Source organism: Falco punctatus (assembly GCF_963210335.1).
Source record: "Falco punctatus genome assembly, chromosome: 2".
Lineage (NCBI taxonomy): Eukaryota > Metazoa > Chordata > Aves > Falconiformes > Falconidae > Falco > Falco punctatus.
This window is the reverse complement of record NC_137581.1, coordinates 89,363,937-89,389,559: the sequence shown is the minus strand read 5'-3', so window position 1 is coordinate 89,389,559 and position 25,623 is coordinate 89,363,937. Positions and strand designations below refer to the sequence as shown.

Sequence of the window (25,623 nt, the reverse complement as noted above, 5' to 3'; positions counted from 1 at the left end):
TGCACGTACTGTTGTCTGACTACACCTTCCACAAAAGGAGCCCCCAGTTTCCCTTTCATGAAAGCTGAATAATTACCCTTTTATTTTCCTGTTAGCTGGTGCTCAGCCTGTGAAGAAATCTCTCCCGCAGCTAGTTACAGATGCATTCAGAGGAGGACCAGCCATAAAACAAGTCTGTCAGCGGACAAAGGCTAGACTGAACGTGCAGTACAGCCAATTCAACGCGCAGTAGGTTCAGAGCAGGTTTCTGAAAACCCTCACACAGTGACCCATGCTGCACCAGCTCCAGCAAGCTGCTCCCCAGAATGCTCCACACCACGACGTGGCTGCCAAGGAATTGTGTGTATTTGAAGAGCTACCAGAAGCTGTTACAGTAAGTTTGAGGAAGTAATTTTCATATTTATTTTTTTAAACACAGAAAAATAAAAAACATTTAAAACCAAACACTTTTTCAGGCTGGGCTCAGCCAGTCCTACAGAAATCTCCTGTTATATCACCACTGAGAGGGTTAGGGGAGGAAATCCAGCCACCACAGGCTTCCTCCTCAGTGTATTCCAAGACGCGGTGGGCACAGAAACATTTCCTTCCCTCTACAGAGCCACTACCAATTACAGATAGGTTCACTATAAATAAAAAGATTTTCTAGCAATACCTTTAGGCTTGTGTGGTAATGGTTAGTCACTTACAGCTGTGACAGGTTGGTCATTAAGTTGCAACATAAACTCCACATTAATTACCAGGTTGAAATATTTTAATTCTGAATATGAGAGCCGAGAACAATTTTCTCTCACACACAAAAGTATACCGCGATGTGCATAAATACCTTCAAAGAAAGTTACATTTAGCCCATTACCAGAGAGCATGACAACTTGGAGTTACCTTCTTGGAGTAAAAAATATGTGAGCACATATTATCTCTTTCTGTTTATTACTATATATATTTTATATCTTTTACATATGTATACATATACACACATTGTGTATGACTGTACATTCATTTCTATAACTACTGTGATTGTAGTACATGATTAAATTGCCATGAACTTTGAAAACACGCTAATTCTTCTAAGCATCTTCATTTGTGGGATTCATTTTCTTCCCTGTGTCCAGAGGTTCTGATGTCACCCCTTGCTCCCTACTATATTACCCCTTTTTCTCTTCTCCAGTCCCTTCCCAAAGACTGGATTTAGAATTTACGACAAACTCATCTTTAAATACAGCGGAAAAGGCATGAAGAAGGAGAAACTTGGTATCCCCTTAACTTACAAGCATCATACAAAAACGACCCAGGTAGGACCACCGAGTCAATGATAAAAACCTCAGAGTCAGGAGTAACACAAAGTTCTGAAATAGAACATCCACATCCTGCCCCCCTACTTATTTAACACCAGCAGTGATCCATGAAGTGAAGGGGGGGGAACGAGTTGGGATAGAATTTCAGTTCTTTATTTTATGGTCACTCAAGTATATTCAGCTTCCAGAAAGATTTAAAAAGAAGAAAAACAGAAAATGCAATATACATATCCACAGTGTTGTAACTGTTAAAGACTGTAACATCAAACAGCTGAATCAGCACCAGAGTGTGGCTGAAGAGAGAAACTGTGTGAGAAACCCAGAGCTCACTGTCACTGCAACCTGCTCCAGACCAGGCAACACCCCTGTGCCTCCACTGGAAAGCTATCCGACTTCTAACAGCAGCCGAATCTCAGAAAGGAAAGGCTGGTGTGTAACATGCTGGTTATCACGATGCTCACCCTCCTCACGCGAACGGCAATCGGCTGTTCGGAGCCATGAACTTCACACTATCCTAGCACCAAAGGAAGCTGGTCCCAGTTGTGATTCCCTCAAACTTTCTTACTCGGACATAAAATTTCAACACGTTGCTTTGTTTTGTCAACAAGTCTGTGCACCTGTGCTGATTCACATAAATTGTACTTGCTGCCTCCTGATTTCAAAAGATTTGAACCATAGCAGGCAAGTCAGAGTCTGCTCTCCTGTGTCAGAAGACATCATCTTTCATCCACTTAACCTGCCACTGAGCCCAAATACTCCTCTCTGGGTGTCTTGATCAGGCAGGATATCATCTCGATATGAAGGTATCAGAGGTCCAATTTTGTGCTTACGACTAATCACCCTTACTGCTGGAAGCTGATGCCTCCCATCCACTCACCCTCCTAATCTCAAATGTTGGGCCAGATACTGGAGAATATTAACACCTTCTCCACTACATCAGAAGCACCTCAGTACCAAGTATTTTCTTCCTGTTACTTATCCACCAGAGTTATGTCCACCAAGGTGGCCCCTCTGGTGGGGAATTACTCTGTCCTCCACAGGTAAACCTTTAAACCTCTGCAATGCTCATATTTCATTACAGTCTGCCAAGGAACCAGACAAATAACCCAGCTGAGGAGGCTGTTCTCTAGCTGTACACCACCACCCCAATGGGATAAAAATCCTGCCACCATTCAGCAGCTGACTTGGGAAATGCTCAACACAGATTTCTACACCCTTGCTCCAGCATCAAACACAACCACTACCATTTGAGCAGCATTTTATCTTTTCTGCTCCCAATCCCTAACAATCCAAAACACTCCGCTCTACAATGCCATTTCCCAGTCCCACCTAATCTCACCAATCAGATCTCCTCTCTACAGGCCAGGAGAAATAATGCATTAAGGAACTCATGTACAGAGAGATATAGATAGATAGATAGATACGTATTAAACAAACAAACAAAAAAAAACACTGCTGCAAGGACTGTCTGTACACAAACAGAATGCCAGAAGAGACTATCTGCCCACCTCATTTCATTGCAACAATCAGTTTCCTCCCAAGGGAACATGAAACTGTCCAAAACAGAAGCCCAAACCACCCTGTAAAATCCCAGCTAACGAGAAACACCTGCTTTACATTGTGCACACACTGTAACTTCTGGGCTTAGGCTGTTGCCTAGATGCATGCATCCTTGTTAAGAAAAAAAAAAAAAAAAGACAACCCTAAACCTAATTTACACAAGAAGGTAGGTCAAATGCCTTCACCTGTGTGTAACTACTTATTGCACACATTTTTCTGATAGAATTTCAATCCCGTATCAGGGAACCACAAAGGAGAGCTACTAAGGGAAAGAGGGCAGAATGTGACAAGAGAGCAAAAGGCAGTTATGAGATCTCTCAAAGCAGACAAAGACAAACTATCTACAGCTTAAGATTGTATTTTCCCAGCCTTTTTCCCCTAGCAGCAGCATATAAAGTAGATCTCAACAAATTCTAGTAGCAAAGAATAGAAAAATCCAAATATATGCAAATATATAAATAGCACTTAAAAGGTGGGGTTTGTTGTGGGGTTTGGGTTTGTCTTTTTTGTTTTGTTTTAGGTTTTTGGTTTTGTGCTGTGCGGGTTTTTTGTGGGTTTTTTTTGAGTACTACAAGCACCTGTCTGTTATCCAGCCCCGGTGACAGCTCTTTCCAAGACAGCATGCTGCTACACTGCTGACACAGCCTCCAGCGCCTGTCAGATTTCTTTCATGACTGCAGCGAAGTGTCGCTTCCCATCTAAATACAACATGGATTCTGAAACAAGGTGGAGAAAAGAAAGAGAACCCCATCAGCAATGTAGAATCAATACTGAGTAACCGCACAGACTGGTAAGATTCGGAAGCAATCCACACTATCAAAGCATAAATTAAACGTGGTTTATTGTGAAATCCTGTTGAACTATTCAAATGCCAATAGCTCATCTATTAAAATGACCAATGTTCCAACAGAAAGAAAGTCATCCTTTCAACAGAATTACAATGAAAATGCCTTAATTGGATACTTGCCTCCATATGTTTTGGGGACAACCCGTGGGACCTCATTTTCTGATATAAATGTAAAATGGAAGATATTGGTTGTCTGGTGCTCTCTGGTATCTGCATCATAAACTTCACTGTGTACTCGCACCTGGATGTAGTTTTTTTCTGTGTAACAGACCTACACAGTTAAGACAAGAGTTACGGTTCATAATTTATCACTGGCACTGAAAAACTGTAAGACTTAATTACACTGTTTAACAAGAAAAGTCATACACTCTCATAATGCGCTGTTCATCATCAGTGATTAACGGTGACTACAGCAAAGATAGGTTTTTCTCCTTATTTAAAAGAAATCAATTCCTACCTGTCCAGAAAGCAGTAATAACGATCCAACCTCAACTGGCCTCTGAAACATGATATCATCCACTGACACGATAAACGGTCTGGAACCCCTGAGCAAGAAAAAAGAGAAATTTCTTCAAGAATAATGAGGGTGTTTGGAGAAATTTAAAGTATTTCATTTTCAGCATTTTAATGAAGGGTTGCTAAGGAATAAATCTCTTTCTTAATCAGAGGCCACAGGAAGTGCTAAAAGAATTATGTCATCACCCAAGAAAAAAATAATTGGAGGAAATCTCTCACATGAATAAAGAGTACACGCTCTCTAAGGATGCATCATTATTGTATCCTATGACTTACACTTGTTGGGCAATCTTCACGCCATCGTTGCTTAGGCCTCAGTTTTCCAACTAACAGAAAACACTTAACATCGGGACGCAAAGACCTTTGTTGGGTGATGACCTCAGTCACATAAGCACTTACTAGAAGTTCAGAAACCATCTCTCTTGTGTACAGAACGAAAAGATGTAATATTTATTTGATAGAATGTCTATTTATATGATTAGAAAGAAAATGTATCTTCAAAAGGCAATCTCAATAGCTTGGTGAGATAAAAGAAAACAGAAAAAGGATGTATTTTCTATCTTGACATGTAATGCTTAAAAACCAAGCCCCAAGGAGCAAGATGCCAATCTCTTCATAAACACAATAGGTGCTCTAAGTAAAACAGTGCTGTGCACTAGTAGTGCAAGATTCTACTAGACACTTAGGTCTTTTCTACTCAAATTGTCATTAGGTTGGTTAGCTTGGCTTCTGACCTATGCATACATGCAGAGCGCTCTGGATTGCATAAATATTGCAGGTCTGCAACTCACCCATAGCTGCAAGCCGTTGCCCATCCCAATTCAAATGCCTTTCTCATGAGAAAACCCCCAAAGATCCTGTTGAAGATGTTCCGTTCCTGTATGTAGACACAAGAAAAATCAAACTGCTATATTACATATATTCTTTTCAAAGCATTGTGTTGAAAGCTGCACTTCAGTCTTTAACTGAACTCCCAGCATCTTAATGTATAAAAAGCACTACTGAAATACATATGCAAAAGTCCAAATGGCTGAGGCAACTTCACTTAATAGGAGCTCATCCAACTCATTTGACAACATAAGATAAAAGCCTCAAAATCATGTCAGCAATCAGAAGCCCAACTTAAACATCTTACAGAAGAAATTATTTACATAAAATGAATAATCTGGTAATAAAACAAGGTAATTAAAAATCTTCTATTTTGCAGTGGTAATCCATACATTTCTTTTCTCATTTTTCTATTAAACTATGATCTAAATACATTGCAAGGACTGCAGAACTGAAACAAAATAACGCATTGACTGATCTTGCAAGACATTTTGTAAGTAACTGTTTCTGTAATTCATTTTAAAATTTTCAAAATACCTGAGGATGGCAAATCTGTAGGCCTTTCAACTTTGCATCTTCCATCCACACTGAATTGGGTGGTAATTTACGACTCCGGAAACTTACCATCCTTTGGAAGAGACAATAAACTTTACAGCCCATGTTAGCAGAATTCAGCAAGTCAAAAATGCACAAATAGCAAATGCAGACACACACACAACCAAAAAACCACACCAAAAAAATCCCCAAAATAGAAATGCTATCACTAAAAGCTGTTCCAACTGACCCTGAAGCCTTATCTAAAGTGATACTTTGATCTGTTACTTATGTGAATAAACAAGCTCGAGAAAGGTACTTAAAAGAAAAGATGAATCACAACCATAAAGCAAGGCACTTTGTCAGAAAAGCCTTCACTCTGATTTTTAAGTCATAATATGAATTGAAAGCACACAATGAGCTAACAGAGTAATTCAACATCAAACATGCAGATGGTTTGAGGTTTTCAAATCCAGACAGAATGTGTACAAAACAAATCTGCTCATTTTAAGGGAAAGCATGTCTCACTTTAGTAAACAGCTTTGAAAATAACAATTGTATAATATTAGCAATTTAAAGAAGTTATAAATGATCCACAAATACAATACTGCACTAGTGTCATTAGGCATTGCTCTATCACCGCTGACACTGGACGATTTCACACAAATTTCAAGTATAAGAGAAGTACCCCAACAAGAGTCTCCTTTAAATAATATTGTCAGGTATTATATTTAAAACACATTGCAAGGTTACTTGGTCAAAATATGGCCATTCTTCCTAGATATCATGGCAGAAAACTCTTAGACTGTGCAAGTCACAGAGCTTCAAAACCATTCCACTCCCTTTTTTGGTTAAACATCAGCCTTTTTCCTCAAGATTATTCCTAACAGCTTGCTGAGAAACTCTGTGCTTACACTGTCACTTTCACCATCTTGGCACAGCTATCACCTTTTAACAACAGAAGACTCTTTTAACAGATGCAGATGTCACATTAAAGTTTGTACCTGTGTTTCAAATAGAACACCACGGCATTTAAATGGTGAGATGGGAGAACAACATGCCTACGTTTATCCCAGACTGCCCTCTTAAGAGCACCCACTTAAAAGGCACATTACTTTTTCATAGGACTTCAGTTCTCCTCTACCCCTCCCCTTCTTGCCTTGTGTCCAATGTATTAAGGAATATGTCATGAACAATGTTTCTTTCTTCTGCAGTGGGAGCCATTTTCAGTAAGGAAGCAGTGCTGAAATCAATCCTCTTCAGTTTGTTCACTAAACATCAAAAAAAAAACATATTAGAGTTCAAAGAAAAAAACCAAACATACATTTGGCTTGGCTCTGAAGATATTAACCTGGAATCAGCCTTCTCTTTCCTTTTTTCTTCCCCCCCTGGAAGTTAAAAGCTATAACTTCACAGTCCCATAGATTCAAACAGAAGTTTGGCTTTTAGAATTGACTGCATCAAAGAAAAAATAAGGCAGAAGTTCGCTGTTACCTCCCCAATGTGATGAAGATCTTTTTTATGTATACACTATGATAGCCACCCACCACTCCTACAGAAAACTTAAGTACTCTCCTCAAAGTATGGAAAAATGCATCAAACAAGAAACTCTACAGAACAAACAACCTTCTTCAGGCTTTGCCAATGGTACAAGAATGCAAGTTTATGACAGAACTCATTACCATAGGCCACAATGATTGAAACTTTAACTTAAAAGATCTTCTGTTCAGTTTCTTCAGTCTTTAGTGTTTCTCTAATTCTCTGCTCTAAAATTCCAGCCTGAAACAAAGGAAGATGGAGGTACAAACTCCTTCCCCTGTTCTTCCCCTTTCTTCTCCTGAGTTTCTTTCCAGAAGGAACATGGGCACCGAGACAGGTAAGGAGCTGTTGTGGTGTACCTAAGAGAGCCACCACGGGGGCAAGCGATCAGCCAGAGCACTGGGAAAGCCTGTGCTGCACTCAGATTTGAGGCAGAGCGAGCATCCTGGAAACGGAGAAGTCTACTGGGGGGTGCAGAGCACATCAGGAGTGCCCTTGTCTGTCAGTTTAGCCAAAGTTTCCAAAATTGTGACAGCAGGCTTTTAAACTGTCTTACACTACGGACACACGAGACAGAACAAAAACATGATTTTAAACAAATCAGGAGCATTTCTAAGTGGCAGAAGTTCTGAAGTTTACTTCCTTCCAGCTATTAAGTTGAACCTGAGGCAGACATGCATACTACCAGGAAACATGACATACATTCCCCTTGCTTGAAGATTTCTTCTTCCTCAGGGCTCTCAGGAACGAGTGGATTAACAAATGCTGGCCTATGGACAGGAATTTTTTTGTAAGTTACAAACTTTACAAGAATTTGTCCTGTAAATACATTATAACAGTCTTCCATTATTGCTTACTTACACAGTACAAGATGAAATGACATATTTCAGGTTATAGCACAGAAAAAAATATATTATTTCATAATGTGCAGCTGCCAACAGAATATCACATTAGCTTTAAGTCTGAAGAGGCAGCGAAGTGATCCAACCACTATCTAGTATGATTAAGAAAGAGTAAGTCATGCATCTATGCTTCTTAAAGAGCTAAAACTGTACCCATAGATTATAATTAAGATTATTCAAACAGAAAGCTGTTTAGAAACTCAGCAAATTAAAATGTGATGAGCCAGGATAGTCTAAAACAGATACACAAATCTTGAATGGTACCATTCCACCAACCAGGACGAGCATAGTGCTGTAGCTAGCAAGTGTTCTTATAATCTACACGCTCCCACGACAGCCTTATCAACAGCCAAAAGCTGTTTACGACGTGTACCACTTGTCAAAGACGATATGAGGCTGCCTTCAGCATGAATTTGTGTTTTTATTTTACTGCAAACAACTTTAACCTAATTATATAACATTTAATTATTTCTTTTCACAAGGTAAGGCAAATGCTTATTTTCCAGAGCCATTCTTCCCCATAATTTCTGATTATTATTTTTCTGTTTTCAGCATTGAAACAAATGCTTAGAACAATATATACATAGACATACACACAGCTATCTGCCAAATGATTCACCTCTACCCCAAGCCTTTACTTATGCTGGTGACAAAAGGCATGCAGAGAGGATCTTTTCACTTTGAACAAACTGCTCTTTCCCAGTTTGCTAATCGTCTGGATTTTGGAGACACACCAGCTCCTTCTCCATCACAGAGCTCATTCTCCCTCTCCTCAGCTCAGGACACATCTACATCAGCTCTCCTGTCCAAGCCCCAAGCTGCTGAGATGCAAGTTTGCTATGGTCCAAAAGCCACACAACCATGTTTCTGTGACACTATAACCAACGTAACATACACCCTGTACCTCTCTGAAAAGTTTCTACCTTACATAGGACAAACACCCTTCTTGTATGGACAGAATGCTTCCAAAACACAGTGGGCTTGTGGACATCTGGCTTTAAGAACAGCCACTGAACTTTGTATCTATCTACACGAGTCCAGGTAGGCTTGTCCCCAGTCAATTTGCTAGTGCATAATTACATCAGATTTGATTTACTTCTGTTGCAAAACAAGTCCTTACAATGGGAACCATAAATATTTTCTTTTAATGTATAGGATGTCAATGGGTTCTAAAAAAAAAAAATCTCTTAAGTTTGATGGAAACCTACCTAAAAATTATTTATTCCTGATAATGTTAGAAGTAGCTATGTCAAGCAAAACTCCTTCATTAAATACAGGCAATTATTTAAACTAGTTAAAACCAGAAAATTGTTTATTACTTTTTCAGGCTATACAAGAAAGAAGTAAGAAATGCATCTGATTTTTTCTGGAGTCATCAACCAAAACTGAAACTCAGTAGTCTGTTAGTTTAATGACTAAGAAATTGCAGAGACAGTAAAACCAGAAAAATAAGAAAGTTCTTGGTGGTGGTTTTTTTTTTTAAAGTTCTGTGGGAATACTTACCTGTTCCAAGTTACTTATATAAGCAAGTGTTAGGCTGAATTATTCTGATGACACCTATCACATCAATTAGGGAATTAATGGCATTAGCCACTTAAAGACTATTTAACCATTAAAATTCAATCCATTCTGGTTTTAGGGCAAGAAGGCAATTAATTCTAGCAACTACTAGAATGCAGGTGGGTTTCTAGAGACTCATTCACTTCTGTTTCCATCAGGTCAGTCATTCAAACACAGGGAAAATCTGTTAAAGGCTCAGATCCCAAGACTAATAGCAATTCCTGGTATCATCTGACTGCTGAAATCAATGCTCTGAAGTTTGCTGCAGGGAAGTAACACTTGCCAGCAGAAAACATTGACCATGTGATTTATTTATCACCTACACTATATGGCTTCTACACGTACATAGAAAGCTGCCACGTCTGTTATTTTCACCACAGTGGGAGTCTGAAAACTATTTTCCTGTCCTACAAATTACCGTTTGTTCTCTGGATCCCGGGCCACCATGACAAAGGTTGCATCTAACACAGGGCTGTAGTCACCATCATGTAGCTACGAGAGACAGGAAACAATTCTATTTTTAAACTGTAAAACTGTAAGTGTGCTTACAAGTCAACATCAACTATTCCATCACACTGTTAATGTTTACTTTCACACTCCAACATCCCTTCCAAGAACTTTCACAACAGGTCGAAGAGAAGGAAGTAACACAAATTAAAACTAGTTTAAGGAATTCTGCAGTGTAAACCTTAAGCAGGGAATGCTTATTAACTACCACTTTCAGCTGGGAGGGAAGGAAACCAACACAGGCATTTTAAAAGGACCTATTACCCTTTATTCTGAGAAATGCCAAAACATTTTTTTGTCAACACCAAACTGTCACTAATGCCGGCACTGCGAAGACTTCCAACAATAGAGGTGTAACATTAACTTCTACATCAGAGACTTTACTTAAGGAGACCAACAGAACAAAAAAATACTTACCTGTTTATCTGAATTACAGCCACTAATACTACTTGTTTATAGCATATCTTTGTTACTCTAAATAATTAAATAACTGAATTAATATTTCAGTTAACTAATCAACTGACAGCAAATATTCAATAGAAAGGTTAAGGATTTTAAAATTTAATTACTAATATTCCCTTTGCTTCCTGCACAGTGTAGTCTAGCTACACCCTTTACTGATTTTCTATTATTTAGTATTTAATAACTCATTACACACACTATGCTACGCAGTAGATAAAATGAACACAAGAGGTATGATTTAATACTGGTTCCAAATACCAACATTAAAATTTATAAATCTATAAAATGCAAAGGTAGAAGAAAAATAAAGTTTTTCAAAAGCAAGAAGAAACTTATTCAAGAACATGCAGAGCACAGTCACCTATTTTTTCTGCAGGAGTACTGTGTTGCTGTTTAATTACAAAACAATGATTAAGAAAAATGTGTCTCAAAAGAAAGATTAGCAACAGATAGCTTCCAGTAGTCTAGGTGCAACAAGATATCTTGGTCTTCAAACACTAGGGCTGTGTCAAGCTCTTCAAAAACAGTTATTCTAGAAAATATAGTTCAGATTACTAATGTCATTATCCAGAATTCCCACTGAAGCATCTCATGCCTGTCATAAGATAGAGAGAAGTCACAGAACTAACCTGCAGCATGTGCATCTTCACTTCCATGGAGGTCCTCCCAACCCAAGAAACGTTGCCAGTAAATTTGATGTCACAGTCTGGATATATAATCTTCTTGCACAAATCTACAAGACAAACATTAGAGGTTACTGGAGACAAATTACTCACATGTAATACTAGAAAGACTGGATTCTCTACAACCTTTTTGTGTTCTGCAAGTGGCAACACACACAAAGACAACTCAGAAAAGACAGTTGTTGCAAGGGACCACCACGCTGCTAGCCTGCAGTTTCTGCCTTATCAGACTTTGAAAGCCAGAACAGGAGGAGGAGGAGGTGGGCACACAGGTGGCAGATGGATAGCAGAGCCACAGAGGTGTTCAGCCACACAAGCAAGGTCCAACTCCACCAGAACAAACACTGCTCAATAATGAAGCTAAGAAACTCACATGCCAAAATAAAACCAAACACAGAAGTGCAGGAAGCATGAAAGTTATATTTTGAAGGGAACCATTTGAATGAAATGCTGAAAAGAATCTACAAAGCCGTCTTCCCTCTTCCATTCAACAAAAGCCATAGTACTCAGAGTTCAAAGCCAAAACAAGATGAACTAAATGGAAGAGTGAAGAAGGTATCCGCAGTAACATCCATGGGAAGGCAGTAGCTGCTAAAAGTGTAAGACAAACAGATGAAAACATTTCTACTGACCAAATTGCCACTTACTGATTTTATCCACCAGAGCTGTAACTATTGATAAGGGAGACCTTGGCTGCATTTCCTGCTTGGTGTGAGTGTAGCAAATCAGAACTGTGGAGAGAACAAAAAAGGAGTCATCTCTCTAACAAAAACTTCAATGGTGCATGAAAAGTACCTGCAAAATACATACTTAAGTATCATACTGTAGAAGTGCACATGACTTCCACATGTTCATGTATGTAACTCACAAGATTGCTATAAAGAAAACAGTGATTCAGCAGTTGTCTCAGTTATATATGTATTTACTTACTACAAAGAGAAATTTAACTTTAAATCAGCACTTTGCTCCACTTTCAAACCCACGTAATCTCTTCCCTCTACCCCTGCAGCCCACTGTCTCAGATCCTACCTACCTTCTGTTTTGATTTCATGCAGGTTGTCCAAGGACACAAGCTATCTGAGGACTTACTTTCAAGTACTGATTCCTTTAAAGGGATGCCGATTAGATAAACTGTGCCTTACAGGCATGAAAGCATAGTCAGAGGTAATTATCACACTCTAATTATTACTAGCCAAACCACTATTTAAATTAATTAGCTCTGCTCATAAAAGCATATCCAAGTAAACAGAGTCCGTAGAGTAATACAAGACTGCAAAGACTATTTTTTCTAGTACTCATGTGATTTTCACTCAGCACAGATTTCCATACCGAAAAGTATCTGTTTGTGCTTAATGCGATAAAAGAGGAGGAAGATCTCTGTCCTTCCACATAATCCAAAAACTTTTTCCCTAAAATTACTGAAGTCACAATTCTAAAAACTGTTATACCTATGAACTCATGCCATCAATATGATTAGTAAAAGCCTGAATGTCATCTATCAGAACCCTATTGACAAAGACAAAAAAATGAAAGTTGATCAGACCTTTATGCAGTACATCTGTCAAGATCACAGAATGTACTGGGGAGGGGGAATGAAACAGTATAATTTCCTGTGAAAACTGCTGACCACCATCCTGAATATTGTGTAATTGGGACAGGTATCTTGATTAACTCAAAACGATACCTCCTCAGTGGAACTGACTGAAGCCCAGTATGACTACAAACAAGGCAAAGACATTCTGTGCTGCAACAGGAAAAACCTAAGATGTTCACAGATTTCCAGAGAAAATAAACAAGGCACAGAATGAAAAACAGCTCATCTCATTCACCAATGAAGGGCAGCCAACAGTTTCAAGTCTCCTTTTCTAATTCAGGACAGGTACTGAAGCCAGTTACCTTCCACATCCCAGAAAGAAATATAAACCACCTAGCTGCCTTGTCTGTCCTTGATAGACAGGTGACATACATTCACTTGTTTCTCTGCCTTCCTCAGTTTTGCCCACCTGGACCCGCAGAAGGTCTTTCCTGCCAAAAAAAAACCAAAAAGCTGTTCCATTCAGACCCTTCCCTTAATAAGCACTTATTCTTTGTTAAAAATCTCCATCAAAATGCTCCCAACTAGCTACAGAACTCTGATGAAGAAAGAAGTCACCTGGTGAGATTTAAAGAAAAAAGTATCTCCAAGTTATATTAATAACCTAGCACTTATTTTAGCTGCAAAACAAAAGTCAAAGATCTTGAACTTTTAAAGACCACGAATAAATTAAAAGGAGAAAAAAAACTAAGAAAGCTAATTCATGAAATAACTGAGTTGATTTTACCCGTAACATCAGTTTGGAGTCAGAACCCAAGAATTTATACCAAGCATTTTTCATTTGTTCTCAACGGATACATTCTGTTCTTTCCAGATTATACTCTCCTCTCCCCAAAGGGAAGATTAAAATATTTGCACCTCACTCTGTTGGGTTTTGTGTTGTTTTTTTTTGTTGTGGGGTGGTTTTTTAAGTGAAAAATCACATGTTGAAATGGTGGATTCTGCAGATTTTCTCTGATTTAACACTCAATGCACATTCATAACCTAGGATCAGTCATCAGTAAATTATTCTTGTAGATGGTCCCTTACAAAGTTGGCAGAGACAAGAAGCTGAAGCTGACCAATTTTGCTTCTGTCTGTTCTTTATCATCCTTCCTTCTCCTTCAGCATTAGTATCTTTTGGTTTTCTCCTTCTCCTTTGAGATAGCGCATTGATATTATTCCCTCCCTGAGGTCATATATATCACCCAAACAGTGCTCAACAGTACTCAAACTCACTTTGTCTGCATTACTTGTGCATTCTTTACAAGGGTATAGATACATACCTCCTAAACTGTCGAGATCTTCAAGTATCCTTCCAAACCTGTAAGATCAGGTTTTTGACAATTAAATACCTACACACACAGTAAATGAAAGTTAATACTTTCTTGTGTGTCACGTAGTTGTTTTGTTACCTTACACTGTTGTGTACATTCAGGTACTTTTCTCTTATTTCAGGTTGACTTCCTAGAGGCAGAATAACTTCCAAGTAGCTATCCTTCATTCTTCTAGGAGGGAGATCTTCCTGCCGTTTTGCCAGTAAAGTGTGAAGAGCTTTTCTTTCTTGCATTGCTTGCACATGATCCCTGGTAAGAAGAAAAAAAAAAAAAAAAAAACAAAAACAAAAAACACTCTGTCTGGAATATGACAACAGAACTCCAACCTAGCTAAAAGATGTCACATTGAAGATTATCAAAATGAAAACAAAAAAGCAGTAAAAATAGCAAGACACAGTAAGCGTGACTTGAAAAGAAAGTGAAATGCACACAGTGAGATAATGCTAGGCAAGACTACTGCAGAAAACGTTTTAAATAGTTATATGTACAAGTGGCAAACACAAACTTTGCACTAAGGAGATGAACAAAGTTTATCTAACTCTGAATGCTCCCAAAATGGTTCTCCTTGAAAAGAACAAGTCAGACATAATTTAACCTATGAGGGTTTGTGCATATTCATGTCTTCCACAGCTACTGTATCACAGCTCTTCCTACAGCGTCCATTTTAAAGGACTCCCAACTTACAATCTCTCCCATGAAGTAAAGCGGATGTATAGTGCTGGTTAGTACTACCAACACAGAGAACTGATCTGCTAAGATTTTCTCTGATCCACAGGTGAGTTCTCCCTTCACAGCATCAGTTCATACAGCATACACTTGATCAGCAAGCTAAAAGAGAAAACGAATCTATTTTTTTCTCTCTCTCTCTCTGTTCCTACCCAGTCATCTTACAACTATACAGGAAAGTCATAGAAAGATAAAATACAGAAAAGGGAGCACTACCCTTTCAGAACTGCTTTTCCAGCACCACCAAGTCAGAGGGAGTAAGGCCCAACTTACTGTCACTTCCTTCCAATCTACCAGGTTGGTTCCTTACACAGTATCTACGAGATATAACAATCTTGCCCAACACTCTCTCTTACCTGTTCCTTCAAAGTTCCCTCCCCTTCAAAGTGCAACTTGGCTCAATAAAGCAAGTATTTCATAACATCCCTAGAACCAGCAACAAAGCATTAAAAACCTAAGGGTTAAACATGCATCAGTTCTGGTATAAAGCCAACAAGTATGCAAAACTATGAATCTATTTCACAGAGCACAAGAAGGCATAAAACACTATGTAACCAAACAATTTTAAATTTGTGGATATGTGCCATTCATTCAGTTGTGCATGCTGCATTGCTGAGATCCAAGTGCCATTGTGTTTAACAAAACCAACTTTAAAAAAAAAATACTGAAAGAAAACAACAGAAAGAACCTTTTCACCAAAAAGAAACTTTGTCTTCAGTTTTGACTTTGGATGAATTGCGGGTATTAGCCGTTTAAGATAAAGACTTTTTTGGCTTGAGTTTTCTTTTTGGAAGAGGAGAGGTACAAAGCAGTCACACTTTGACTTACACTCCCTCTTTTCTGTTTAGTAATTTTTGGGAAATATGAATAATCCGTGATCAAAGAAAGTAAAAGTCTAGCAGAAAATTTCAGTTAGTTTTGTTTGTTTGCTTGCTTTAAATATGAAATATGGTTTACCTCATCTAAGCAACATGACTACTGCGGAGTTCAGAGAAAATAGAAACACAATAACCTCCTCCAGAGAGTTAATGTTTGAAGTTATGCCACCACATAGAAATAGAATATACTAGATGACTAAGGAAACATGCAATGTCCAAGATGATGCACCTTTCTGCTTTTTAAAATATTTGTTTCTGAGATCTTTCAGTGAAAAGTTTAAGAGAAATTAATCAGAGCCTAAATCAGAAACTTGTCTATAAACACAGAGAAACCAAACAATAAAGATTTAACTATATTCTGTTTTCACCAGTCCCATCCTGGCTCCTCTGAGGTCAGCAGCAGAACTCTTCTTGACTTCAGCTTCAGAATGTACTCTTCAATATATGGAAATATTAGGCTCAAGGCAATAACATTTTTCAACACATACTGTTACACACTGCAGTGCTAGTCATACAGTAACAATCTCTTATCCAAGTCTTAACTAATACCTGCCCTACACATTTGCAGAAATGACATTATATTTATTTCTGAAATGGCCACAGCTCTTACCTAGACTATAATTAGCAATGAACAAATTAATAGTTTTAATTACAATTTAAGTACAAAAGCAGAATAAATATATAAGCAAGATATTTCTTTCTAATACAAAATGCCACTGACCTTTACAAGAGAAATCATAAACCAGTGTTTCCTTTTAGTAAAATTAACAGCCAAAAGTACTCCTCCAGCATGCATCTCTCCTCTCTCCCAGCAATCCAGATGTATGTGCATCAGTCTTTCCCTAGTTCCCATTTCAGGACCCCTATCAAGCTGTTCTCTTTGATTTGTCTTCTTTAGTCATTCTGTGGCCTAAATGAATTAAAGCACTGGCTGTTCAGTCTCCACGTATCAGTTCTTTGTCACTCCATTTTAAAAGTGGGATCTCAAAGGCTGCATGATCCATGCCCTTCAAACCTCCCCACATTAAACCCAACATTCTCAAGCACTCCCAGCTACGGGCTCCCTGGCTTAATTTCTTCAGGGGAGTTAGAGCACACAGTACTCTGCAAACCATTTCTACTGTATTTTATACAGCACAAGAAACGTACCTATCTAAGAAAAACACTGCTGTGGTGATCCTGGCTTCAGTCTGCTCTCCTTAAAGGATGGGAGCAGTCGGGGAAAAGAGACAGATGGAAGATCGGATTTGACCAGAGCCCTCTAAAATCTTGATCCTTGGATGGCTCCTCCCCAGCCATTCTGGGCTGCAGGGAAGGCTTTTTTAAAAAACAACTTTTAAACCCCTTTTTAGCTGACCTATTGAGAATTTTAAGCCCCCTCACGCTTGGATACTAGTCTTACTAAGCAAAACTCAGCTTCCCTGATTCAGGCACTTTCTTTAGCATGCCTATAACCTTGTTTAGATAAACCTAGTCAGAAGGCCTGGACACATCAGACACTCCACTCAGGCAAATCTCTATTCATTTCCTTATCAGTGCACAAAGTGTGAAAGGAGAGCTCAGCAAACACAGCTATAAGAAAATTAACAATCAATAAAATAAATATGGGACCAAGCAAACTGCAATACACAATTACCCCAGACTGCTATATTGACTTTTTCAGAATTATTAACAGTAGAAGATTACAATCAACTCTGGTTTATCCAATGTAATGAAGAGAGAAGAAGGTAACCTGAATAAAGCCAAAACACCAATGATTTAAATTATAGGTAAATTCATCTAAAATTAAGCTACAGCAGAGAAAAGAAATGCACAAGATGCTCCTGACTAAGGAGACCCTGATCCTGAGCTCACAATTTTCCAAAGTGACATGGATGCCGCCAGGCCATTTGTAATGCAACCTGCTTCACACTGAACCAGCTCAGCTGCCTCTGAATCCAGTGCAGGATAAATCCATTATGTGGGTAATCCACCAACAGATAACTCAAGAGTAACAGCAACATTTCCAGCCAGACAGTACAACTCTTAAACTTCCATCAGAGTTAAAGCTAATAGGAAAACCTTGTAAACATCAAGATCACGTTTTGTTCCTTTGGTGCTAAAGATCTTCTGTCAGAGAAATTTCAGAAGTTGGTCAACCACAAAGTAACAATTCAGAAACCTTGTCTGCATTGCTTTTCAGCTGGATCTTTTTTCTTTTCCACTCAGGCAGCTAACATTGTTAACTTCCACTACCACAACCCTGAGCTCTGGGTTTCACAAATAAAGTAAAACACATTTAATGTACACTGTACCTCCAGTTGGTAGATGCTCCCACTATATCCCTCAATCTGCTCCGCACTGAAAAAAAGAAAAAACACACAAAAAAACCAAGCAAATCAAGCCTTAATTCTGTAAGTGATGAAGATGAGGTTGTGTGGTGATAAAAGGCACAATCCTCATCCCAGAACAGGAAAATTAAGCAAATTCATGCAAATAGCAGCCCAGAAACAAAAGTTTGGCCAAATCCATGATGCTGTTAGTAGGCATATCACAATAATGGCCTGAGTAACATGATTCCATAGCTTACTGTGTATAGCCAAGAAGGAGTGTTTGTTAATGCAATCAAACACCTGCAGGGCTAATTAACAGCTGAAAGAGACAGCAGATCAATATCAGATTGAGGAATTCTGATGTGAAAATATTTCAGCCTAAACACAAAAAAATTGTGGAAATAAAATGTATCAGAAAGTCATAAAAGAACATAAAAAGGAACAGTGCAGCTGGGAGATGGGGAATGAGGAGAATACTATTTAAATAATCCCACCTGTGAAGGCAGGTAATGTCAGCAGACCGGAAATTTTTAGCAGTCTCAAAGAACACAGCATTAAGACACTGAAAACAGGCCTATAAAACCAATTCCAGCACTGTCTGCACTAGAGAGTTAATACTAGCTCTGCACAAGGTTTTCCTAAATTTCAAGAATAATCTGCATAAGCAGGTTTTCTGCTCCTCCCTCAGATGAGGCTATTAAGTGTGCTAAAGTCCCATCAAATCTATCAAACTACCCCATCATTGTTAACCAGGTGAATGTATGCTATTTGGAAACAGCTGAAAACAAGCAGCAACAATTACCAAGCTCAGAACAGAAGTTGAGAGCTGAGCAAGGGATTCCCTGGTTACTTACAAAGATGTTAATATAAGGAAGTTCAAATATTAGGGCAAAATAGTTAGGGACACGTCAAGGAAGGGCTACCCAAAAAAAAAAAAAAAATTCATGATGAAACAGAAAGAGGACTGCTGGTGACTCATGAGCTGATTCTTTGTCCTTCTAGATTATTAGACGTCATCAGGCTTGGCACTTTTCAAGCTAAATGCCCAGTCAGAGTATTCACAGTGATTAGCAAGCTGTTCAGAGAACTCTGGATCAAGCAGAGCCTGATTTCCTAAGTATTAAATCACATACCTCTCTCTCACCCAGATCCACGTGGTTCTGCCTCCCTCCTCCCCACACAGTTGCTTCAGTTTCTGCTGCTTTCCTGTCCAAGTCCCCCATACCACCACTGCAACACCCCTAACCTCCTGTCTCTCTTGTTCCTCCCTCTGCAACACCTGGTCCCTACACTCCCAGCCTGCTCCTGTTTTGCCTGCCCTCCGGACAAGCACCAGCGTGAGCTGCGGTTAGCCCAGAGGCAGGCAAGGGGCTGACTGCCAGCCAGCCAGCGCACAGCCCCCGTCACTCACCAGCTGCTAGCAAACACCATGGTGGTGGCAGACCCCAACACTAGCTGAGGCACCCTACCGGACCTCTGATTTGGAAGCCAATTTTCACAAAGCTTGTGGAAACACATTTCTCTTCAAGATTTGTGCTCGTCATTTTGGCTTCGAGATTTTTGGCTGACATCAAGCAACAGGAGGTTCTAGAAGAAGAGGAGGACAAGAACATAGGCAGACAAAGACGAAACAGGTTGCTTAGGCCTCACTTCTTTAGGAAAGGAGGCTAAAATCATGTTTTGAAATTAGAACAGTTCCAGCACTAATTCTAAGAACAAAAAAAAAATTTCACTGAAAGAAACTGATTGAAAACTAAGCTTAGAGTTGGGCGGGTTTTTTGGAAGGGGGTAAGATCTGATTCTTTTTTCCTTAAGAAGCAGCAGGCTTGTACAGAACAGATACTACCTTCCTGTTACTCATACTCCACCGGTAAAACTGCCATAGCATGCATTTGATAAATACAATGTTAGCAGAAACACTGTTACAGCTTCTAGAACACAAAACCTCTGTTTTCCAATAGGTGCAGACTGGGCTGGGATGGAGAGGGAATAAACAGCACTTTCTCATTGTCTAAACAAAGTTCATTTTCCTTTTCAACTCTAAAGAGGTAAAAGGCTCTGAAAAAAAATCGAGTCCAAATGTGCAAACATGTATATACACTGTTAGTCACATTTCATACTTCTGCTTTCAATTTCAGGCATACAAGTAAGTATTTGCCAGGCTCAGACCACATAATTTTTATTTTAACAATAAAAGCAACAAAGTGTAAAAATGTTTCCAAATTTGCCAAGCTAAATCTAGTCCATTTTACAGGCTCATAAAAAAAAAAAAAAGTACATGGGTTTTCTCTTTCCCCCCTCCCTGGGAAAACTATATTGCTCTTCTAGATATTAGTTATCTTACAACAGAAATTTAAGTAAGTAATTAAGCATAAAAATCCATAAACTCTTTCTCTTTTATTTGGCAAATGTCTTAAATCTGCAAAACAATTAAAGCAAATGGGGCTTATCCACCATTATCATGCTGTGTATCTCACATGTCTCCTAACTGGGATCAGTGGATCATTAATACCAGAGCAGCAGGGTCTGAGTTTATTTGCACTGTGCTGTGAAAAAGGACACGAGGGCAGCTGGATAAGATCACTGCATTCATCTCTGCTAATGAGATCCACGTCCCCTTGTGTTGGTGCCTCTCCAGACTGTATTCAAGTTCAGGTAGACCACTGCAATGTATTTTACTACCAGTTTTGGTATAGTGCTTGTTCTGGACTTCAGTGAAAGATGTGGATTCAAATGTCCAAAATGAACCTAAGTACTGCAGGAGCCACTGCGTAAGAGATTTTGTATCCCACAAGCCTCTTAGAAATGTGTTACCCAGCACGCCACCAGAAACACAGTGTGCGGACAGAGATCTAGTACAATAACATTGCCACAAACAAGATCAGAGCCATTCCCTCGAGGCAAAGAGGCTTTAAGCAAGTCGACAGAGAAGAATACTAGCGTTTCATTTTTCATGAATGCTGAAGTAAGGAAAAACAGTAGCTAAGTAAGTTCAGTGTTACAGCAAATATTAAAATATGTACAGATTACCACTACACACCATTATTCACATGAATGGGTAAGTGTCCTGTGGAGTGGAAAACACAGGTTAGATTAACAATTACAAGAAACAATGCAAATTACATCTAGTAAGGAGTTACCAGATTATTCTATCTGCTTGAGTTCCATTTAGCCCATGTTCCTTAGTTCCAGTAGGAAACATGTCCTTGCCCAATTTACAGTCAGTATCTTTGTCTTTTCAGCTAAGTTTGTCCTTTCTTTCAAAGCCAGCTTTCTAGTTCCTTTGTCTACTGGCTCTGTGTAATGTCTGCTTGCAGTGTAAGTCAGTTTTTCAAACTTGGTGCTACCATGTACTATTGACAAACACCAATAACTCCGGAAAAAATATCTGGTGCATTTTTCAGGAAGCAGGATGAGAGATATCTCAGAGGAAACCTCCAAAGTCTTGCTTTGTGTAGCTTTTGGGAGAACCATGGAAGAAGCATGTAAAAAGCTAGTAAGAATAACTATTTGGTGCTTTTGTGGAAGCATGGATACCAAATTAAAGGAAACTAGTTTACATATCAGCAAAAGTCTGCATAACATTATTTAAATGTTATGATTTTGGAACAGAATCTCAAATATTTACAGTTATTGTAGTCCAAAATATATTAGTATTCCTTGGAAACAAATCAGAGACAAGGCCAGGGTGGCCTGACCTCTTTACTATTTTTACTGGCCTTCTAGGTGATATCCTTGTCAAATATCCAAATAAAAGAGCAGGGTAATATTTGCAAGTATGCGATATTCTGTATCCTTGCTCCTCTCCTTTAACCTCCCAAACTACTATTTATAAATAATAATGGAAAGAACTTCTCTAACAACAAATAACTCTCATTTTCTCTTTTACTGGATAACCTGTGGTTTCTATTTAGAGAACAAAGGGAACAAGAACATCTCAGAAACAAGCAGAACTCCGTAAAGGAATTATTTGTACCTGGCTCCAGCCCTTTCCCTCCTCCTCTTTTCTCAGTACATGGGATTAGAATGCAAGAAAACTTTTATAAAAGCTTCTGAAACAGGAACATTACTGTTTATTACAATTAGAGCACTAAAACAATCTTTCAACACAAAGCTCTACTGACAGAGCATTTTCATGAGGCAGTGCTGCTGATCTGATTAAAAGATTTATCTAAGTTTAGGAAATTAATGGTATTAGCACATTAAAGGTTCTGTAAGACATTATTTCCACTCAGTTCTTCCATTTCTTGCCCATTCTCTCCAGTCACCATAGCACCTGTCTGTACTATGTTGACTTTATATCTAGAGCCAACCTGAGAAGCAGTTGTCCCACCAGGAAAAAAATCACACGCTCTTCCAAAACTAAAGAACCAGACAAGCCTCTAAATCCGCAACTTCAATGATTACGTGTATTTTTTGCCATTAATCTCCAAACACACAGTGATTTTCTACTACTTCTTAAACACGCCATGAGCTAACAGCAAAGGGCATGTCCATTACCCAAACCATGTAAACACACGAAGAACCACCACCTGAAACAATAAACTCCTTGCAAAATGCTCTGAAGTACAGCCAATTACCTTCAGACATGTCAGGAAGCACTGGGAAGCCACTGGTCCCAGACGTGAGTGTTCTAGCCAGAACAGAAGGAAGCTTCTTCATGATGCACAACCTATAGGCAGAGCAGAAAAATTCAGTGTCATTAAAAGTAATGCCACTAAAATAAATTTAGGATTTATTTTTAGAATGGAGCTGATTACTTCAGAAACCCCCATTCCTTATTTTTATCCTGACTTTTAGAACCAGATACAATCAGTACAACAGTTCCAAGCCAGATGAAATTCCAACTGATACCTGCCCTTATTTGAAAACAAGACGAATGCTTTTCTGCTGGTAATTGTTCTCTTCACTGACTATTCTGATGCCCTGGGAACAACAGCTTCTACCCTGCAGACACACTAACACAGACAGGGTCCACATGCATCTAGGAAATCATCCATGACCATAACCACACACTTTTCCTGCACTTGGCTGGTATGCATAGCAATGGAAAGTGGAATATCCCAAGAAGGGTATCACAAGGCATCCAACACGATCCCATTCAGCTAAGCCTGGTCTTCTCCATGGCTTAGTACTGCTGCAACCCAGAACAAGCCTGAAGTGCAGGATATAATCCTCTTAGCTGTTCAGCAAGAAGGGACAACCATGAAACCCTTCAGAGAATGTAATCTGCCCAGCAGTTCAGGAAAGCGTTTGACCAGGTACTGGCCAGTGCAGCTCCTCCAGGCAAGTGAAACTGTGGGAACACAAGAATACACTGAGGGTCAGGTCAGCAGGAGCAAAACCTCTCGTGCTACTTCACACTGTTACCCTGACAAGGAACATGGGTTGCTGGTAATTTTCTTCAGCTGAGTCTGGGGTCTCACCTCAAACGGGAGGCAAGTCACCAGCAGAAAAGCTGGACCATGTACACACATACCTATACGTGTCTCCCTCATATACATATCCACACATATATATCATGTACACACGAGCTTCCTCTGTGGGCAAGGATGCTGAGTGCTCAAGAGAGTAAAAAGGAACACACACACACACACAAAACCCCTCAGAAGCCAGCGGAATCTCGTACGCCCCGGAGATGACATAGGTGGCAACGGTGGAAACTCTCTACGACTGACGCAGCTTCTGGCCCGGGGTCTCAGGGCGCGGCCAGCGGCGCCTCCGGCCCGGCGCAGCCCGCATTCCGCAGCGCTCGGCCGCCGCCAGGCCCGGCGGTGCCGCGGGCGAGCCCCCTCACGGCAGCGGGCGGGGCGGCCGCGGGGCGAGGGTGAGGGCACGACACCCCCCGGGCAGGGCGGCGGCCCAGGGCCCTGCTCCCCTCCCCGGCACCGCCGGAAACCGCTACCCACCTCCCCCTCAGGGAGCGGCGTCTCCCCCGGCCGCCCCCCTCCGCGGTCCCGCCGCCGCGGGCAGGGGCTAAGCGGCACGGCGGCAGCCTTACCGGGTGGCCAGCATGGTGCCCGCCGCGCCGGGGCCGGGGCCAGAGCAGTCGCCTCTCGCCCGCGCCTGCGGGGCCACGCCTGCCCCAGGCACGCGGTCCTCCAGCACCATAGACTCGCGGCTCGCCCGCACAGAGAGCGGCCCTGCGCCGCTCCCGCCGCCGCGCTCTGTGCGCTGCCCACGCAGGGCCGCTCGGAGCCGGCCGCCCGCGACCGCTGCCGCCCCCGGGGCCGCTCCGGGCCCGCCGGGCGCTGCCGCTCGGCCCCGGCCTCCGGCCAGCGACCGCGCCTTGCGCACAGCGCCGGCCGCCGGCCTCTCCGTCTCCTCGCACCCGCTCGCAGGGGCGGATGTTGGGGCCGCCGGCGACCGTTAGGCGTCGGGCGGGTCCCGGCAGAGCGGGCAGGCCCTGCCCGCCGGGCTGTGCGTGGGACTTGCTTTGAATAAACACCGTGATTTGTTTTTGTTTAATCTATTAATTTTTAATACCCCTTTTCTTTCCGCTGTGTCTTGAAAAGGGCAGGCTCGCGGGCGCAGAGCCGGGCGTGCCGTGGCACCGGCCCCGGGCCCCTCCGCGGCCGGGCCGCGCCGCACCGCACCGCACCGCACCGCACCGCACCGGCAGGGCGGGCGCTCGGCGGCCGGCGGGGCCGGGTCCGCCGCGGCACGGCTGTGTGCCGCCGGGGCGTGGGGGGACGCGGCCTCCTCCCCTGGCCAGTCACTTGGTGGCACTGTTAGGGAAGATAATGGAGAGCCTTGGGCTTGTCCTAGGGAGAAGAGGTTTAAGGAAGCACTGCCCTGTTGAGCAAGCTGTGCGGTTTCCGCAGGCGAATAATCAAAAAAATTAACTCGCATCAGAATTACTTCTGTCACTGGGAACTGAAGAACCTCGGAGCGGAGAGGCTGCTGCCAACAAAATGGTGCTCCTAGGAGGTACGAATTAGCAATGAAGTCGTTAAACATACCTTGCTAAAGATGCCACTGAGGCTGTATGAGGCTATGAGAAAACAGATGCTCTAAGCAAACAGTCAAAGTACATTAACTGGATTATTCATTATTTGCAAAAGTAACACCTCGTCAGTTTTTTTCTCTATCACATCCTTTTTGATAAATTGCTTCCAAGCAAACTAAGGTGACGTGAATTGAAAAACAGGATTCGTGTCTTTTTTTATGAAACTTGTGATAGGGTGCAGATTTCTGTTTCGAAAGACCGAGAGACTGAAGTTGTGTGCCTTGCACACTGAGCAAAAACTGCCTGGAACCGACCCTTACTACCAGCACAGTATTTCTGTCAGGGATGTGGTGCGAGCACTTCCCTCCTGTTTGATGACCGCATAACCAGGCACAGGCACAAGCAAAGAGCCCGGTGGGTGAGCCTTGTTTGTGGAGAAGGCAGTGAGCAGGTAGAGTGGCATGCACGGCACGGTAGGGGAGAAGCTCCTCTCACCTGGCCTGCACCCCCAAACATCTTACAAGGCCAGTCCCCAGGTACAGCCTTTGTATATGCCAGCCTAGGCAGTCACACCTAGCTACCTGACAATGCATAAACCTGCTCTGTGTGTCTTACCAA

At 41.0% G+C, this 25,623-nt stretch overlaps 1 protein-coding gene across 5 annotated transcripts; it reads right to left on the bottom strand.

Annotated features, from left to right (window-relative positions):
• Positions 1-733: 733 nt before the first annotated feature.
• On the bottom strand, positions 734-24,227 carry ACOT9 (acyl-CoA thioesterase 9). 5 transcript variants are annotated; one of them, XM_080375238.1, is made up of 16 exons: positions 24,058-24,227; positions 22,637-22,728; positions 21,097-21,123; positions 18,039-18,084; positions 14,219-14,389; positions 14,090-14,127; positions 11,878-11,961; positions 11,177-11,280; positions 9,997-10,070; positions 7,819-7,886; positions 6,737-6,848; positions 5,581-5,671; positions 5,007-5,092; positions 4,157-4,244; positions 3,820-3,970; positions 734-3,568 (listed from the first exon to the last, which is right to left on the bottom strand). In XM_080375238.1, the coding sequence occupies exons 1-16, from the start codon at positions 24,165-24,167 to the stop codon at positions 3,510-3,512; spliced, it is 1,401 nt and encodes a 466-aa protein (XP_080231364.1). In that variant the 5' UTR covers positions 24,168-24,227; the 3' UTR covers positions 734-3,509. The 5 variants fall into 5 exon arrangements, with proteins under 5 accessions (XP_080231364.1, XP_080231366.1, XP_080231365.1 ...); XM_080375240.1 differs by lacking the exon at positions 24,058-24,227 and adding an exon at positions 23,966-23,993; XM_080375239.1 differs by lacking the exon at positions 21,097-21,123.
• Between the last annotated feature and the right edge of the window lie 1,396 nt (positions 24,228-25,623).

What these genes read in the sequence shown, in the direction of transcription:
- ACOT9 (XM_080375238.1), bottom strand. Translation starts at nt 24,167, where the DNA reads ATGGTGCTGGAGGACCGCGTGCCTGGGGCAGGCGTGGCCCCGCAGGCG. An exon ending in CGGGATCCAGAGAACAAACG is followed by an intron (nt 7,887 to 9,996) that starts GTAATTTGTAGG and finishes TCCTGTCCATAG; the next exon opens with GCCAGCATTTGTTAATCCAC. An exon ending in TACAGATTTGCCATCCTCAG is followed by an intron (nt 5,093 to 5,580) that starts GTATTTTGAAAA and finishes GTCTACATACAG; the next exon opens with GAACGGAACATCTTCAACAG.